At 38.3% G+C, this 16,868-nt stretch overlaps 1 protein-coding gene across 1 annotated transcript in view; it reads right to left on the bottom strand.

Annotated features, from left to right (window-relative positions):
- LOC101339927 (cytochrome P450 3A28-like) overlaps positions 1-16,868 on the bottom strand; it is a 70,775-nt gene that overhangs the window by 22,515 nt on the left and 31,392 nt on the right. The window contains 5 exon segments of the mRNA XM_033839151.2: positions 4,913-5,061; positions 6,391-6,479; positions 6,741-6,854; positions 12,915-13,014; positions 15,412-15,464. Coding sequence (XP_033695042.1) covers positions 4,913-5,061; positions 6,391-6,479; positions 6,741-6,854; positions 12,915-13,014; positions 15,412-15,464 — 505 coding nt within the window.

The following is a 16,868-nucleotide window of genomic DNA, read 5'->3' as shown; positions in this document are numbered from 1 at the left end:
GTAATAACCTATAGGAAAAGAATCTGAAAAAGAATACATATACAGGGACTTCCCTGGTGGCACAGTGGTTAAGAAACTGCCTACCAATGCAGGGGACACGGGTTTGATCCCTGGTCTGGGAAGATCCCACATGCCTCAGAGCAACTAAGCCCCTGTGCCACAACTACTGCGCCTGTGCTCTAGAGCCCGCGAGCCACAACTACTGAAGCCCGTGCGCCTAGAGCCCGTGCTCCGCAACAAAAGAAACCACCACAGTGAGAAGCCCGCGCACCACAGCGAAGAGTAGCCCCCACTCGCCGCAGCTAGAGAAAGCCCACGCGTGGCAATGAAGACCCATCGCAGCCAAAAATTAATTAATTAATTAATTATTTTTTAAAAAAGAATACATATACGTGTGTGTGTCTGCATAGCTGAATCACTTTGCTGTACACTTGAAACTAACACAACATTGTAAATTAACTTTATTTCAATACAAAAAAGTAATCTATGAACAATAGTATGGCAATAAATTAGAAAACTTAGATAAAATGGATGGATTCTTAGAAAGACACAAACTATAGAAACTGACTTAAAAAGAAATAGACAATCTGATATACCTATAAGAAGTACAAAGTTTTAGTTAGTAATCAAGAAACCACCCACAGTTTGGCAAAGAAAAGCTCATGTCTAGATGGTTTCAATGGTGAATACTACCAAATATTTAAAGAATTAACACCATTTTTTTAACAAACTCTTCCAAAAATTGGAAGATGTTGGAACACTTCCAAATTGTATGAATCTGTACCAAAACCAGGCAAATCGGATAAGATGGTTCTTTGGGACACCAGTCCACCATCTTCCTGGTCTACTGGCTTTCCTAATAAAGTCACTATACCTTGCTTCAATCAGTCAATCAATCAATCAATCAATCAAACCAGCACAAGTAAAGAAAGCTACAGACCAACATACCTTATACCATGGGTGCACAAATCCTCAACAGAATACTAGCAAACTGAATCTAGCAACATATAAAAAGTGATACACACCATAACCAAGTGGGGTTTATCCCAGGAATACAAAGTGTTATAATAAACCATGTCAAAGGAATAAAAAACAATGACCACATGATCATCTAATAGATGCATAAAAAGCATGTGACAAAACCCAACACTCTCTTGTGATAAAAATACTCAACAAACAGGAACAGAAGGGAATTTCCTCAACTTTAGAAAAGGCATCTATGAAAAACTAAGGTAACACTATACTTAGTAATGAAAGACTGCATGCTTCCCCTAAGCTTAAACTTTCCCTAAGTTTAAGAACAAGACTAGGAAAATCATAAAGACAGAAAGTAGGCTGGTGTTTACCAGGGGCTGGGGGCAAGGAATAACAGGGAGTTATTGTTTAATGGGCATAGAGCTTCAGTTTCACAAGATGAAAACAGTTATGGGGATGGACAGAGGTGATTTTTATACAACGATGTGAACGTATTTGATACCGCTGAATTGCACACTTAAAAAATGGTTAAGATGGAAAAAAAATGTTTATCATGAAATATATCAAATACAAAGTGTAAATAAAATACATATGTATAATTTAAAGAAGAAAAAAAAAGAACAAGACTAGGAAGCCTCTCTCATCACTTCCACTCCACACTGTACTAGAGGTTCTAGCCAGGGTAATTAGGCAACAAAAGGAAATAAAATGCATCCGTATAGAAAATGAAGTAAAACTCCTCCACCATCAGATAACATGACCTTGTATATAAAAAATCCTAAATAATCCACTAACATCCTATTAGAACTAATACACAATTTCAACAGGGTTTCAGGAAACAAGGTCAATATACAAAATCAATTCTATTTCTATACACTGTAATAAATAACCCAAAAGTGAAATTAAGAATATAACTCTATTTATAATAACATAAAAAAAGAATATTTAGGGCTTCCCTGGTGGCCCAGTGGTTGAGAGTCCGCCTGCCGATGCAGGGGACACGGGTTCGTGCCCCGGTCCGGGAAGATCCCACATGCCGCGGAGCGGCTGGGCCCGTGAGCCATGGCCGCTGAGCCTGCGCGTCCGGAGCCTGTGCTCCGCAATGGGAGAGGCCACAACAGTGAGAAGCCCGCGTACCGCAAAAAAAATAAATAATAATAATATTTAGGAATAAGTCAACAAAAGAAGTGCAAAACATCTACCCTGAAAACTGCAATACTGTTGCAATAAAGAAAATCTAAGTAAATGAAAAACATCCCATGTACATGTATAAGAATACTAAACATTGTCAAGACAGCAACTCTACAGATTTAACTCATTCCCTATCAGAATTCTGGCTGGCTTCTTTGTAGAAACTGAAAAGCTGAATTTAAAATTCATATGCAATTGCCAGGGGCACAGAAGAGCCAAAACAATCTCGAAAAAAAAAAAAATAAAGTTGTAGGACTCGTACTGCTGATTTCAAAACTTATCCTAAATCTATAATAATCAAGGCAATGTCATACTGGCATAAGAATGGACATATAGATAAATAGAATAAAATTTAGACTCTGGAAATAAATCCACTTGTCTATGGTAAACTGCATGTTGAGAAGGGTTACAAGACCATTCAATGGAGACAAAATAGTCTTTAATAAAAGGTTCTGGGATAAGTGGATAGCTACATGCAAAAGAATGAAATAGACCCTTACCTTACACCATATACAAAAATAAACTCAAAATAAATCAAAGACCTAAACATATGAGCTAAAACCGTACAACTCTTAGAAGAAAACCAATGAATGGGTAGATCTTCATGACCTCAGATTTGGCAATGGATTCTTAGACATGACACCAAAAGCACAGTGAAAAAAAGGAAAATAAAGAATTTGTGCATGATGAAAATAAAAAATTTTTTACTTTAAAGCAAACTAGCAAGAAAGTGAAGAGACACCTACAGAAAGGAAAAAAAACTTTCCAAATCATGTCTGATAAGGGACTCTTACCTAGAATATATAAAGAACACTTACAACTCAACAACAGAAGTATTGAATATAATCCAACTATAAATGGGCAAAATATTTGAATAGACATTTATCTAAAAAAGATTGTGGGGTAACAGTTTGGCAGTTACTTATAAGTTAAACACAGTTACTATATAACTCAGCAATTTCACCTCTGACTACATACCCAAAGAATTGAAAACAGGTATTTAAACGAAAACTTGTACATGAATGGGCATAGCAGCACTGTTCGTAATAGCGGAAAGCTGGAAATGACCCAAGTGTCTGTCAACTGATGAATGGATAAACAAAATGCAGAATGTCCATATAGTGGGATATTATTTGGCCATACAAAGAAATGAAGTACTGATATATGCTACAATTTAGATTACCCTTGAAAACATCATGATAAGTGAAAGAAGCCAGCCACAAAAGCCCACATATACGATTCCATCTATACGAAGTGTCCAGAATAAGCAAATCTATAGAGGTAGGAAGTACATTAGTGGTTGCTTAGGGCTAAGAGGAGTGAGAGGTTATAGTTAGGTACAGGGCTTGTGAGTTGACAAAAATGTACAATTGACTGTAGTGATGGTTGCACATATCTTTGTACTAAAACCCTTTTTTTTCCAACCTTACTGAGTTATAGTTGAGATACAGTACTGTATTAGTTTGGGTACAGCATAATGACTTAACATACGTATATTGTGAAATTAACCCCATAAGTTTAGTTAACATTCCTCACCTCATATAGTTACAAAAAAATATCTTCCCTTGTGATGAGAACTTTTACGATCTACTTTCTTAGTAATGTACAAATATATCATACAGCAGTGTTAACTATACTCACATTGTACATTACACTTTCAGTACTTTTTATGTTACAACTGAATATTTACACCTTTTGATCACTTTTATCCAATTCTCTCACCACTCAACCCACACCTCTGGTAACCAAAAATCTGATCTTTTTTTTCTATGAGTTTGGTTTTCTTCTTCTTCTTCTTTTTTTCCTTAGTTTAGTTTTTTTTTTATTCTACATATAAGTATTTGCCTTTCTCTGCTTGACTTATTTCACTTAACGTAATACCCTCTAGGTCCTTCCATTTTGTTGCAAATGGCAGGATTTTCTTCCTCTTCTGGGTGAATAATATTCAATTGTGTATGTGTGTGTGTGTATATGTATATGTGTATATATATATATATATATATATATATATATATATATATATATATGGAGACTCAAGTCCTAGAAGAACCTGGCTTTCTCATATATATATATATATGTATATATACATATATATACACACATACATATGTGTGTGTATATGTACACACACGCACATACAATATCCAGTTGTGTATACTGAATGTTGTATACATTTTGCCTGTCCATTTCATCTGTTGATGGATAGGTAGGATGTAAAAACCAATGAATTATACATTTTACAGTGGTGCATTATATGGCATGTGAATTGTATCTCAATAAAGCTATTATTTAAAAAAGAAAGATAGAGCTTCCCTGGTGGCACAGTGGTTAAGAATGCACCTGCCAATGCAGGGGACATGAGTTCGAGCCCCGGTCCAGGAAGATCCCACATGCTGCAGAGCAACTAAGCCCGTGTGCCACAACTACTGAGTCCACGAGCCACAACTACTGAGCCCATGTGCTACAACTACTGAAGCCCACACGCCTAGAGCCCGTGCTCCACAACAAGAGAAGCCACCACAATGAGAAGCCAGCACACCACAACAAAGAGTAGCCCCCGCTTGCCACAACTAGAGAAAGCCTGTGTGCAGCAATGAAGACCCAATTCAGCCAAAAATAAATAAATAAATAAATAGTTAAAAAAAAAAAGAAAGATAAAGGAAGAAAGGTGGAGAGGGAGGAAAGGAGGGAGAGAAGGAGGGATGGAAGAAGGAATAAAGAAAAAGGAATAAAGTAGTCCACATACTTATTAAGAGAATTAATGGAGAGAGGAGATTAAATTTTAAGATATTCTTGCTATATTCCACAAAGGGATCTTGTGGGTTGTTGAGGGAATCAATGTTCACTCCAAATGCTGTGCCAGTAATCACATCCATGCTGTAGGCCCCAAAGAAGCTGCGTAGAGAAAGATATGAACAACTAAAATCAACACCTCTTTACTCTCCTTACCCAACACATATAACAAGAAGTGCATGTGAAATCAGATGCCCAGACAAGGCAGGTAGAGAGCCACACTCTTTCAGAACCACCTGTTGGTCCATGGAAGAGTCTATGCTACTATCACTCACACATGAGGTGTGTCTGAGGTGCCAGTGATGCAGCTGGCCCTGTGCCAGGAGGGCTGGGGACACTAAGGCAAGTTAGACGTCCCCCCACAAACTCAAGGAGCTCAGTCATAGAGGGATAGATACCCATAATCAGACAAAGTACAGTAGTGTGTTTTGACTACAGGCAATAATAGGTGTATAAGGACTGTGTCTGAGCATAACCAAGTGTATAAATTTAACACATCCTGGGGGAGTCAAGAAAGGGGACGCTGATCTGGGTCTTGCCTCACCATAGAGTGTGCACTCAGAGCTGATTCCTCTTCAGTGAATTACAGAACAGCAGCACCCTGTTCTGAGTTTCCAGGAACATCATCCCTCACTGTCTTACACCCCTGCTAAGGATCCTGAAAGACCCACACTTCCTCAACTCCAGTGGTCTGTGGTTGACCTGAGGGCAGACTCATTTCTGTGAAATGTAAAAACTAAAAATATTTCTAGTTAAAAAAATAATAAATTACTCCAAATTTGACTTAGGGAATCCCATAGCTAAGTGATCTTATGTCCTCAGTTTTCCCGGGACATTCTCAGTTTATACCTGTTGTTACAGCAGAATTAAAAACAAAAAATCTCAGTTTAGACAACAAATGCTATGATCACTCTACCCATAGCCTGTACAGGGCCTTCTCTCTTTTGAGGCTGAAGGAAGAACAAATGGTGGTTAAGAATTAATATTTAGCATTTTCCTCAGGAAAACTGTGAAGAGATTTAATTTGTTTCAAGTTCCATACCGTAACATTCCTGCCCAGTGCACTGCCTGCCAATATGTACGAAGAGCCTTCCCCACCTCCGCTCCACACCCTCTACACTCAATACTGTGCACAACAATGTTTCTCCTTTCTAAACTATGTGTTTTTGTCTTCCAGAATATCCGAAGTGACAGTTAAGCAGATAAGTTCATCCCGGCTCATGTACACAGGAGAAGACCCTTTCTCTCCCAGCTGCCCTGCTTTCTTTGGCGAGCCACCACTCATTCTGGGGTGGCCCACTGGAGTGGTAACACCACACACTTACTTCTGTCTGGTCACTACAGTAACTCAGCAGTGCGAATCTGGCTCCATGGCAGGCATCTGGAGGGTCTCAATGGAGCTCAGGTACCAGCAGCTTCACCCCTACTTACTTTTTCATGCTGATTGGCTTGCCTTTCTCTGCTTCCTTCTTCAGGTTCCTCACCAACATGTCTCCAAACTGGCTAATGATGGGGAACATCTAGATACAAAGTACAACATCACCTGAAGTTAAATGCAGACTCAAGTCCTAGAAGTACCTGGCTTTCCCAAGCATGGAGCAGTAAGTGGCATTTTATAAGGAATCTTAAAATGTCTCTTTTAGGATGTAAAGATAAAAGACCATCATTAGAAAACTCAAAATCAGCAGACTTCTCTTTGGAAAGGGACTATGATCTTATTTTCTACCTGTCCCTAGAGTCATTCCTTAAGTTTCTAGTTGAAAGTCTTCTTCTTTTCTTACCTCCTTGAGCTTTCCGCTGGTGAAGGCTGGAGACATCAACGATCGCAATCTCTTCCATTGTTCATCCTCAGACAGAGAGATGGCATTTTTCATAATTCCCGTTGGACCAAAAGACTAGAGTCAAAAGCAAAACACAGAGTCTTATTGGTACTGTCCCAAGGTGATTGACCAGATCTGGGAGCCTATTCTTGAAGCTCCAAAGAAATAGCTATCTGGAGAGGGCAGAAAGCAGAAGCAAGAAGAACTACAATCCTGCAGCCTGTGGAAAAAAAACTACATTCACAGAAAGATAGACAAGATGAAAAGGCAGAGGGCTGTGTACCAGATGAAGGAACAAGATAAAACCCCAGAAAAATAACTAAAAGAAGTGGAGATAGGCAACCTTCCAGAAAAAGAATTCAGAATAATGATAGTGAAGATGATCCAGGACCTCGGGAAAAAAATGGAGGTAAAGATCGAGAAGATGCAAGAAATGTTTAACAAAGACCTAGAAGAATTAAAGAACAAACAAACAGAGATGAACAATAAAATAACTGAAATGAAAACTACACTAGAAGGAATCAATAGCAGAATAACTGAGGCAGAAGAACAGATAAGTGGTCTGGAAGGCAGAATGGTGGAATTCACTGCTGCGGAACAGAATAAAGAAAAAAGAATGAAAAGAAATGAAGACAGCCTAAGAGACCTCTGGGACAACATTAAACACAACAACATTCGCATTATAGGGGTCCCAGAAGGAGAAGAGCGAGAGAAAGGACCTAAGAAACTATTTAAAGAGATTATAAGTCAAAAACTTCCCTAATATGGGAAAGGAAACAGCCACCCAAGTCCAGGAAATGCAGAGAGTCCCATACAGGATAAACCCAAGGAGAAACATGCTGAGACACATAGTAATCAAATTGGCAAAAATTAAAGACAAAGAAAAATTATTGAAAGCAGCAAGGGAAAAATGACAAATAACATACAAGGGAACTCCCATAAGGTTAACAGCTGATTTCTCAGCAGAAACTCTATAAGCCAGAAAGGAGTGGCATGATATACTTAGTGATGAAAGGGAAGAACCTACAACCAAGATTACTCTACCCAGCAAAGATCTCATTCAGATTCAATGGAGAAATCAAAAGCTTTACATACAAGCAAAAGCTAAGAAAATTCAGCACCACCAAACCAGCTCTGCAACAGATGCTACAGGAACTTCTCTAAGTGGGAAACACAAGAGAAGAAAAGGACCTACAAAAACAAACCCATAACAATTAAGAAAATGGTCATAGGAACATACATATCAATAATTACCTTAAACATGAATGGATTAAATGCTCCAACCAAAAGACACAGGCTTGCTGAATGGATACACAAACAAGACCCATATATATGCTGTCTACAAGAGACCCACTTCAGACCTAGGGACACATACAGACTGAAAGTGAGGGGTGGAAAAAGATATTCCATGCAAATGGAAATCAAAAGAAAGCTGGAGTAGCAATACTCATATCAGATAAAATAGACTTTAAAATAAAGAATGTTACAAGAGACAAGGAAAGACACTACATAATGATCAAGGGATCAATCCAAGAAGAAGATATAACAATTATAAATATATATGCACCCAACATAGGAGCACCTCAATACATAAGGCAACTGCTAAGAGCTATAAAAGAGGAAATCGACAGTAACACAATAACAGTGGGGGACTTTAACACCTCACTTACACCAATGGACAGATCATCCAAACAGAAAATTAATAAGGAAACACAAGACTTAAATAACACAACAGACCCGATAGATTTAATTGATATTTACAGGACATTCCATCCAAAAACAGCAGATTACACTTTCTTCACAAGTGTGCATGGAACATTCCCTAGGATAGATCACATCTTGGGTCAGAAATCAAGCCTCAGTAAATTTAAGAAAATTGAAATCATATCAAGTACCTTTTCTGACCACAGCGCTATGAGATTAGAAATCAATCACAGGGAAAAAACCGTAAAAATCCCCAACACATGGAGGCTAAACAATACATTACTAAATAACCAAGAGATCACTGAAGAAATCAAAGAGGAAATCAGAAAATACCAGAGATAAATGACAATGAAAATACGATGATCCAAAACCTATGGGATGCAGCAAAAGCAGCTCTAAGAGCGAAGTTTATAGCTATACAAGCCTACCTCAAGAAAGAAGAAAAATCTCAAATAAACAATCTAACCTTACACCTAAAGGAACTAGAGAAAGAAGAACAAATAAAACCCAACGTTAGCAAAAGGAAAGAAATCATAAAGATCAGAGCAGAAATAAATGAAATAGAAACAAAGAAAACAATAGCAAAGATCAATAAAACTAAAAGCTGGTTCTTTGAGAAGATAAACAAAATTGATAAAGCATTAGCCAGACTCATCAAGAAAAAGAGGGAGAGGACTCAAATCAATAAAATTAGAAATGAAAAAGGAGAAGTTACAACAGACACCACAGAAATACAAAGCATCCTAAGAGATTACTACAAGCAACTCTGTGCCAATAAAATGGACAACCTGGAAGAAATGGACAAATTCTTAGAAAGGTATAACCTTCCAAGACTGAACCAGGAAGAAATAGAAAATATGAACAGACCAATCACAAGTAATGAAATTGAAACTGTGATTAAAAATCTTCTAACAGGGCTTCCCTGGTGGCGCAGTGGTTGAGAGTCTGCCTGCCGATGCAGGGGACACGGGTTCGTGGCCCGGTCTGGGAGGATCCCACATGCCGCGGAGCGGCTGGGCCCGTGAGCCATGGCCTCTGAGCCTGCGTGTCTGGAGCCTGCGCTCCGCAACAGGAGAGGCCACAACAGTGAGAGGCCCACGTACCACAAAAAAACAAACAAACAAACAAAAAAACCTTCCAACAAACAAAAGTCCAGGACCAGATGGTTTCTTAGGTGAATTCTATCAAACATTTAGAGAAGAGCTAACACCCATCCTTCTCAAACTCTTACAAAAAATTGCAGAGGAAGGAATGCTCCCAAACTCATTCTATGAGTCCACCATCACCCTCATACCAAAACCAAACAAAGATACTACAAAAAAAGAAAATTACAGACCAATATCACTGATGAATATCGATGCAAAAATCCTCCACAAAATACTAGCAAACAGAATCCAACAACATAGTAAAAGGATCATACACCATGATCAAGTGGGGTTTATTCAAGGGATGCAAGGATTCTTCAGTATATGCAAATCAATCAATGTGATACACCATATTAACAAATTGAAGGATAAAAACCATATGATCATCTCAATAGATGCAGAAAAAGCTTTTGACAAAATTCAACACCGATTTATGATAAAAACTCTCCAGAAAGTTGGCATAGAGGGAACCTACCTCAACATAACAAAGGCCATATATGACAAACCCACAGCAAACATCATTCTCAATGGTGAAAAACTGAAAGCATTTCCTCTAAGATCAGGAACAAGACAAGGATGTCCACTCTCACCACTATTATTCAACATAGTTTTGGAAGTCCTAGCCACGGCAATCAGAGAAGAAAAAGATATAAGAGGAATACAAATTGGAAAAGAAGAAGTAAAACTGTCACTATTTGCAGATGACATGATACTATACATAGATGACATGATACTATACTAAAGATGCCACCAGAAAACTACTAGAGCTAATCAATGAATTTGGTAAAGTTGCAGGATACAAAATTAATGCACAGAAATCTCCTGCATTCCTATACACTAATGATGAAAAATCTGAAAGAGAAATTAAGGAAACACTCCCATTTACCATTGCTACAAAAAGAATAAAATACCTAGGAATAAACCCACCTAGGGAGACAAAAGACCTGTATGTAGAAAACTGTAAGACACTGATGAAAGATATTAAAGATGATACCAACAGATGGAGAGATATACCATGTTCTTGGATTGGAAGAATCAATATTGTGAAAATGACTATACTACCCAAAGCAATCTATTCAATGCAATCCCTATCAAATTATCAATGGTATTTTTAATGGAACTAGAACAAAATAATCTTAATTTGTATGGAGACACAAAAGACCCCGAATAGCCAAAAGAGTCTTGAGGGGAAAAAAACGGAGCTGGAAGAATCAGACTCCCTGACTTCAGACTATACTACAAAAGCTACAGTAATCAAGACAATATGGTACTGGCACAAAAACAGAAACATAGACCAATGGAACAAGATAGAAAGCCCAGAGATAAACCCATGCACCTATGGTCAACTAACCTATGACAAAGGAGGCAAGGATATACAATGGAGAAAAGACAGTCTCTTCAATAAGTGGTGCTGGGAAAACTGGACAGCTACATGCAAAAGAATGAAATTAGAACACTCCCAAACACCATACACAAAAATAAACTCAAAATGGATTAAAGATCTAAATGTAAGGCCAGACACCATCAAACTCTTAGAGGAAAACATGGGCAGAACACTCTATGACATCAATCACAGCAAGATCCTTTTTGACCCACTTCCTAGAGAAATGGAAATAAAAACAAAAATAAACAAATGGGACCTAATGAAACTTCAAAGCTTTTGCACAGCAAAGGAAACCATAAACAAGATGAAAAGACAACCCTCAGAATGGGAGAAAATATTTGCCAATGAAGCAACTGACAAAGGATTAATCTCCAAAATTTACAAGCAGCTCATGCAGCTCAACATTAAAAAAACAAACAACCCAATCCAAAAATGGGCAGAAGACCTAAATAGACATTTCTCCAAAGAAGATATACAGATTACCAACAAACACATGAAAGAATGCTCAACATCGTTAATCATTAGAGAAATGCAAATCAAAACTACAATGAGATATCATCTCACACCAGTCAGAATGGCCATCATCAAAAAATCTACAAACAATAAATGCTGGAGAGGGTATGGAAAAAAGGGAACCTTCTTGCAGTGTTGGTGGGAATGTAAATTGATACAGCCACTATGGAGAACAGTATGGAGGTTCCTTAAAAAACTAAAAATAGAACTCCCATACAACCCAGCAATCCCACTAATGGGCATATACCCTGAGAAAACCATAATTCAAAAAGAGTCATGTATCAAAATGTTCATTGCAGCTCTTTTTACAATAGCCAGGACATGGAAGCAACCGAACCGTCCATCAACAGATGAATGGATAAAGAAGATGTGGCACATATATACAATGGAATATTACTCAGCCATAAAAAGGAACAAAACTGAGTTATTTGTAGTGAGGTGGATGGACCTAGAGACTGTCATGCAGAGTGAATAAGTCAGAAAGAGAAAAACAAATACTGTATGCTAACACATATATATGGAATCTAAAAAAAAAAATGTTCATGAAGAACCTAGGGGCAAGATGGGAATAAAGATGCAGACTTACTACAGAATGGACTTGAGGATACAGGGAGGGGGAAGGGTAAGCTGGGACAAAGTGAGAGAGTGGCATGGACATATATACACTACCAAACGTAAAATAGATAGCTAGTGGGAAGCAGCCACATAGCACAGGGAGATCAGCTCGGTGCTTTGTGAGCACATAGAGGGGTGGGATAGGAAGAGTGGGAGGGAGGGAGATGTAAGAGGGAAGAGATATGGGGACATATGTATATGTATAACTGATTCACTTTGTTATAAAGCAGAAACTAACACACCATTGTAAAGCAATTATACTCCAATAAAGATGTTAAAAAGAAACAGTAAGTGATTTCATGAAGTGTTTTAGTATGGATAAAATAATAAACTATAAAAATACAAAAAGAATTGCTCTACTAAGACCCTGATAAGAGGAAAAGACAAGCTACTCACTGTGACTATAAAAGAATGGTTAGAGGGAGATTGATGGGGAAGTAATATTTCTATACATTGATTGTGGTGGTAGTTACACAAATCTACATCTATGATAAATTTTCATAGAGTAACACACACACACTCACAGCAAATGAATGCACATAAAACTAATAAAATCTGAATAAGCTATGTGGATAGTATCAATGTCAATTTCCTACTTTGATACTGTACTATAATTATGCAAGATATTAACCTTTTGGGGAAACAGGATGAAGGGTTTCCTTCACAGCACCTTCCTGTATTTTTCTCTTTTGACAATATCCTGTGAATTTATAATTATTACAGAATAAATATTTAATAAATAAATAATATTTAAACTTAGAAATGGATGCTTACCCTCCGGTTTGTGAAGACAGAATAACATTCTTTCACTAGCACTGTTTTGATTATGTCTGGATCTGTGACAACCAACAGAGGCTGTTGACCTTCATAACACCTGTGTAGGGAAAAGAGATGTGATTAAATTTAATGATCTGGTTTCTGCAGCTGGACTCACAGCTTAAGTCCAGATTCTCATCCTGACATTACATAATCCTTACTCCTAGAGATCATGGTTAGAAATAACATTAGAACATTTGTTAAGTCTAGGTGTTGTTTACATGGGTTATTTCCTATGCCATTCTCCATAACTTTTATAGGTTTAAAATATTTCATTATCAAAAAGGAAGTTAGCTTAGTAAATAATTGAAGGCAAGTAAATTGTCTAAGAATGAAAAAACTAATTAATTAAGGAGAGTCCACCCACTCATTTTTGAAGATATATCAAAAGCATGAAAAAGGCCTATGAAACTTATAGACACATTGATCATAAATATGTAAAATGTGTCTGCAAATGGAAGAAGATTTGGAATACTCCACAAGTGAGAGTGGGATTATGAAAGATTTTCTCTGCTCTATTTTCTAAAATTTGCTTTCTAGTTCATAATTTTTAAAAGGAAATATTATATTAACTAATAAGGAGATATCCTTGGTAGCATCAAGGTTAGAAAAATTTGAAACAAAAGGACAAAGAGAATAAAGAAATTCAGAGGAGCATGTATAATTCATTTTTTTTTCTTCATCTATATGATTCTTTTTTAATTCATTTTTAAAATATGTTCTTTTCATTACTTATATTTATTCTTCGACATGGGTCCCAAGTGGGCCTCAGGCTCCGTGTAGGTGACAGCCATTAGCAGCAGGGCAGGCCTACGTTTGACCCACCTAACCACATAAAGCCGACTCCTCAGATGTGAGACATCCCAATTTGGCCTGATCTCCTGACTGTCAGGATGCCCGTTCATGGGAATGGGCCACTGGCATGAGGTTGACTCTAAGTTAATCACACTGTCTTCCGGCATTTTGTTTCCTCTATCAATCGTTTGCGATGGCTAGAACACAATGGAAGGTTTTCTGCATGTTACCTATTATTCCTCTGACTTCACACAGGAATTTCAGATGGTTTTGTGATCACATATAAAAATGGATGAGAACCAGTGCATTATTTCCCCCCCCAAAAAAAATTCTAAAACTCAGAGGGTTTAAGTGGGTGTCATGTGCATTTAGTGTTGAAGCAGTGACGGAAGGGATTGAAGAGGTACTTAATCTGCTCTTCCATCTGATTGACCATATTACTTGGATGATTCCCTTCTTCCCATCATGTTTTTTCAAAAACACCTGGGTGGAGAAGAGATCGTGGTTTGGGGTGACACTTTATATTCAGATGTCACTCCAGCCTTAGTATTTCTTGTATTACCAGTTAAAATTCAGATTTTTGGCCCTATCCCAGATCATATTGATTTGGTATGCTGATGGGTGGGGTCAAAGTTCTGTATTTATAACAAGTTCTCCCAGGTGATTCTCATTTACACCCAAGCATGAGAACCATTTTCTAATGAGAGAACTGGGATCCACCATGAAAAAGTGACTCTATCCAGAGCTCACAAGTATTAAATGTTGGAGGGGCAGTTGGAGCTGGTCCAGTAGTGATCCACGGCTATGTGCTCTGTCCACTCAATCACATTGACTTTTGGGGCCATGGCAACTCAGCAGGGCCCTATGGTTTCCGAGGACTTGATCAGAGAAGATGAAGAGGTACAGAGAGGCAGAGCCTTCTCCTATTTCCTTTTGGCAAACAGTCACTACATTACACCTCTCCTGCTGCTCTCATCAAACCTACAAAACTCCTAAAGTCTGTGAGCCCACATGACACACTCTGGGTTAGATGTATCCCACATCTCTTCAAAGTCAGAGAAAAATAGTAGATAAAACAATAACTGAATACAATTACATTGGAAAGTCTTGGCTGAAAATTAAAAACAATAACAAAAAAACCTCCATACTTGTAGAGAATGTAAAAAGCTGAGCAGAAATTGTTTCCTATTTTCTTTACCTGTAACCCCCAGCTCTTTTTCCAAAAGGACATATTAAACGCAGAACTTAAATAAAGGATTCTTGGCTTTTAATTAAGTGAATCATGTGGAAAAGGGTCAAAAAATGCATTTATGGGCACATATTAGAATGTTCTGGAATAATGCATTTTATGCAATTAAATGCAACCTAAGGAAAGAAAAATGGAGAAGGGAGGAAGAGTGACACTGGACAGAAAGCGATGTTAGGAGTCCCTGGGCCTCAAAGTCTGGAGAAAAGTGATGACCTGCAAATCTCCAGGCCTAATTCAGACTGTAGACCTGGACACCTGGCTGACACCTGGGATCCCTGGTAGAAAGAACAAGACTCCAAAGCTTTACAATAGACTTCATCCCAAGAAGCTCTGGACTGAGATTGTCTTCCATACCACAGGGGGCACCACATCATAACAAGTCTATCCGATGGAACTTTCCAGAATACTCACCCCCATATTTTTCCATACTTTTTAAAACATCCATTGTCAAACTCCCAAAGACCCTGCAAGAGAAACAAAATTAGATTATTAAACTAAATGTATTGAACACTACCTCTTTTGGGGACAAAAGTACCTTGAAACCCATGAAATCAGGCTTACTATTTTCCACTGGCAGGTGGAAGGAAGTTCATATTCAGAGACTTCTTAGGGGAAATGAAGGGGAAAAAGGAGATATTGGAACAGAGAATTTTAAATCACTCTTGCATTTTCTCTATTACAGATACTAAATGTTTACCTTTGCCTGTGAATACTAAGTACCTCCTTGTCTTTCGTGAGAAAACTGAAGTGAAGGGTAAGTTAGATCGGCCTGTACACACTTTCATCTCCTTGTTAAGCAGCCTTTTCATTTATCTCATGAGCCCTCTCTAGATTTCTAGAAGAATTAGGAAGTTAAAGACACCAGCGACCTTTTTAGTCCAGCAGATTTAAGTAAGTCTAAGGGGTGTGTGTTGAGTGAGAAAATAAATGAGTGAATGAATGACAAAGTAGATCACCTTCTAGTTTTCCAGCTCAACACAGAAAAGATGGGGAGTTACCACAACTACAAACAACACCACCAATTAAAACACTTGCCCTGAATTTTCCCTCTGTTGCTTAAAGGAAAACAAACTTCCTGTTACTAAGTTTCTGCTGTGATATTTGATGGTTTACCTATGAAAATGAAGGTCTCAGAAACATGGGTCTTGGAGTGCATCTACTAAGGAGTTCATCCGGGAAAGGTGGAAAATAAATTATTGCTTTTTCAGAGAGAAAACAGTTCATGAAGTTCACAGGCAGTAATGAGACAATGAAGACCTCAGTTGGGAGAATCAGGATCTGAGAAACAAGGCTTATGTCTGCAGGAAAGGAAATCTGAGCCAGAGAGCAGCCTACACACAAGGCTCTGCCCCCTGGACACATGGACGTAGCTCATGACCTTCATTTCAGGGGCCAGGCCCTGGGCAAGGCATCAGAGCTGGATTAATATCAAGGCTCAGCCAGAATTCATAGTCCATATGCCACCTAGTACATTCTACTGAGTTCAGTTCAATTTTTAATAATTTTGTCAAATCATATCCTTTCTAGTGATTTTGTATATGTGATTCTGCCTTTTTTTTTTTTTTTTGCGGTACGCGGGCCTCTCACTGCTGTGGCCTCTCCCGTTGCGGAGCACTGGCTCCGGATGCGCAGGCTTAGCGGCCATGGCTCACGGGCCTAACCGCTCCGCGGCATGTGGGATCTTCCCGGACCGGGGCACGAACCTGTGTCCCCTGCATCGGCAGGCGGACTCTCAACCACTGCGCCACGAGGGAAGCCCGATTCTGCCTTTTTTTTTTTTTTAAACCCCACAACTTATTTGGTGGTTAAATACCTGAAGTAACTAGACAACCACCATCTTGTCTCCGTTACACCTACTCACTGCTCAG

Source organism: Tursiops truncatus, chromosome 15 (assembly GCF_011762595.2).
Source record: "Tursiops truncatus isolate mTurTru1 chromosome 15, mTurTru1.mat.Y, whole genome shotgun sequence".
Lineage (NCBI taxonomy): Eukaryota > Metazoa > Chordata > Mammalia > Artiodactyla > Delphinidae > Tursiops > Tursiops truncatus.
Note: the sequence above shows the minus strand (reverse complement) of the source record. Positions and strands in the feature narration are given on the sequence as shown.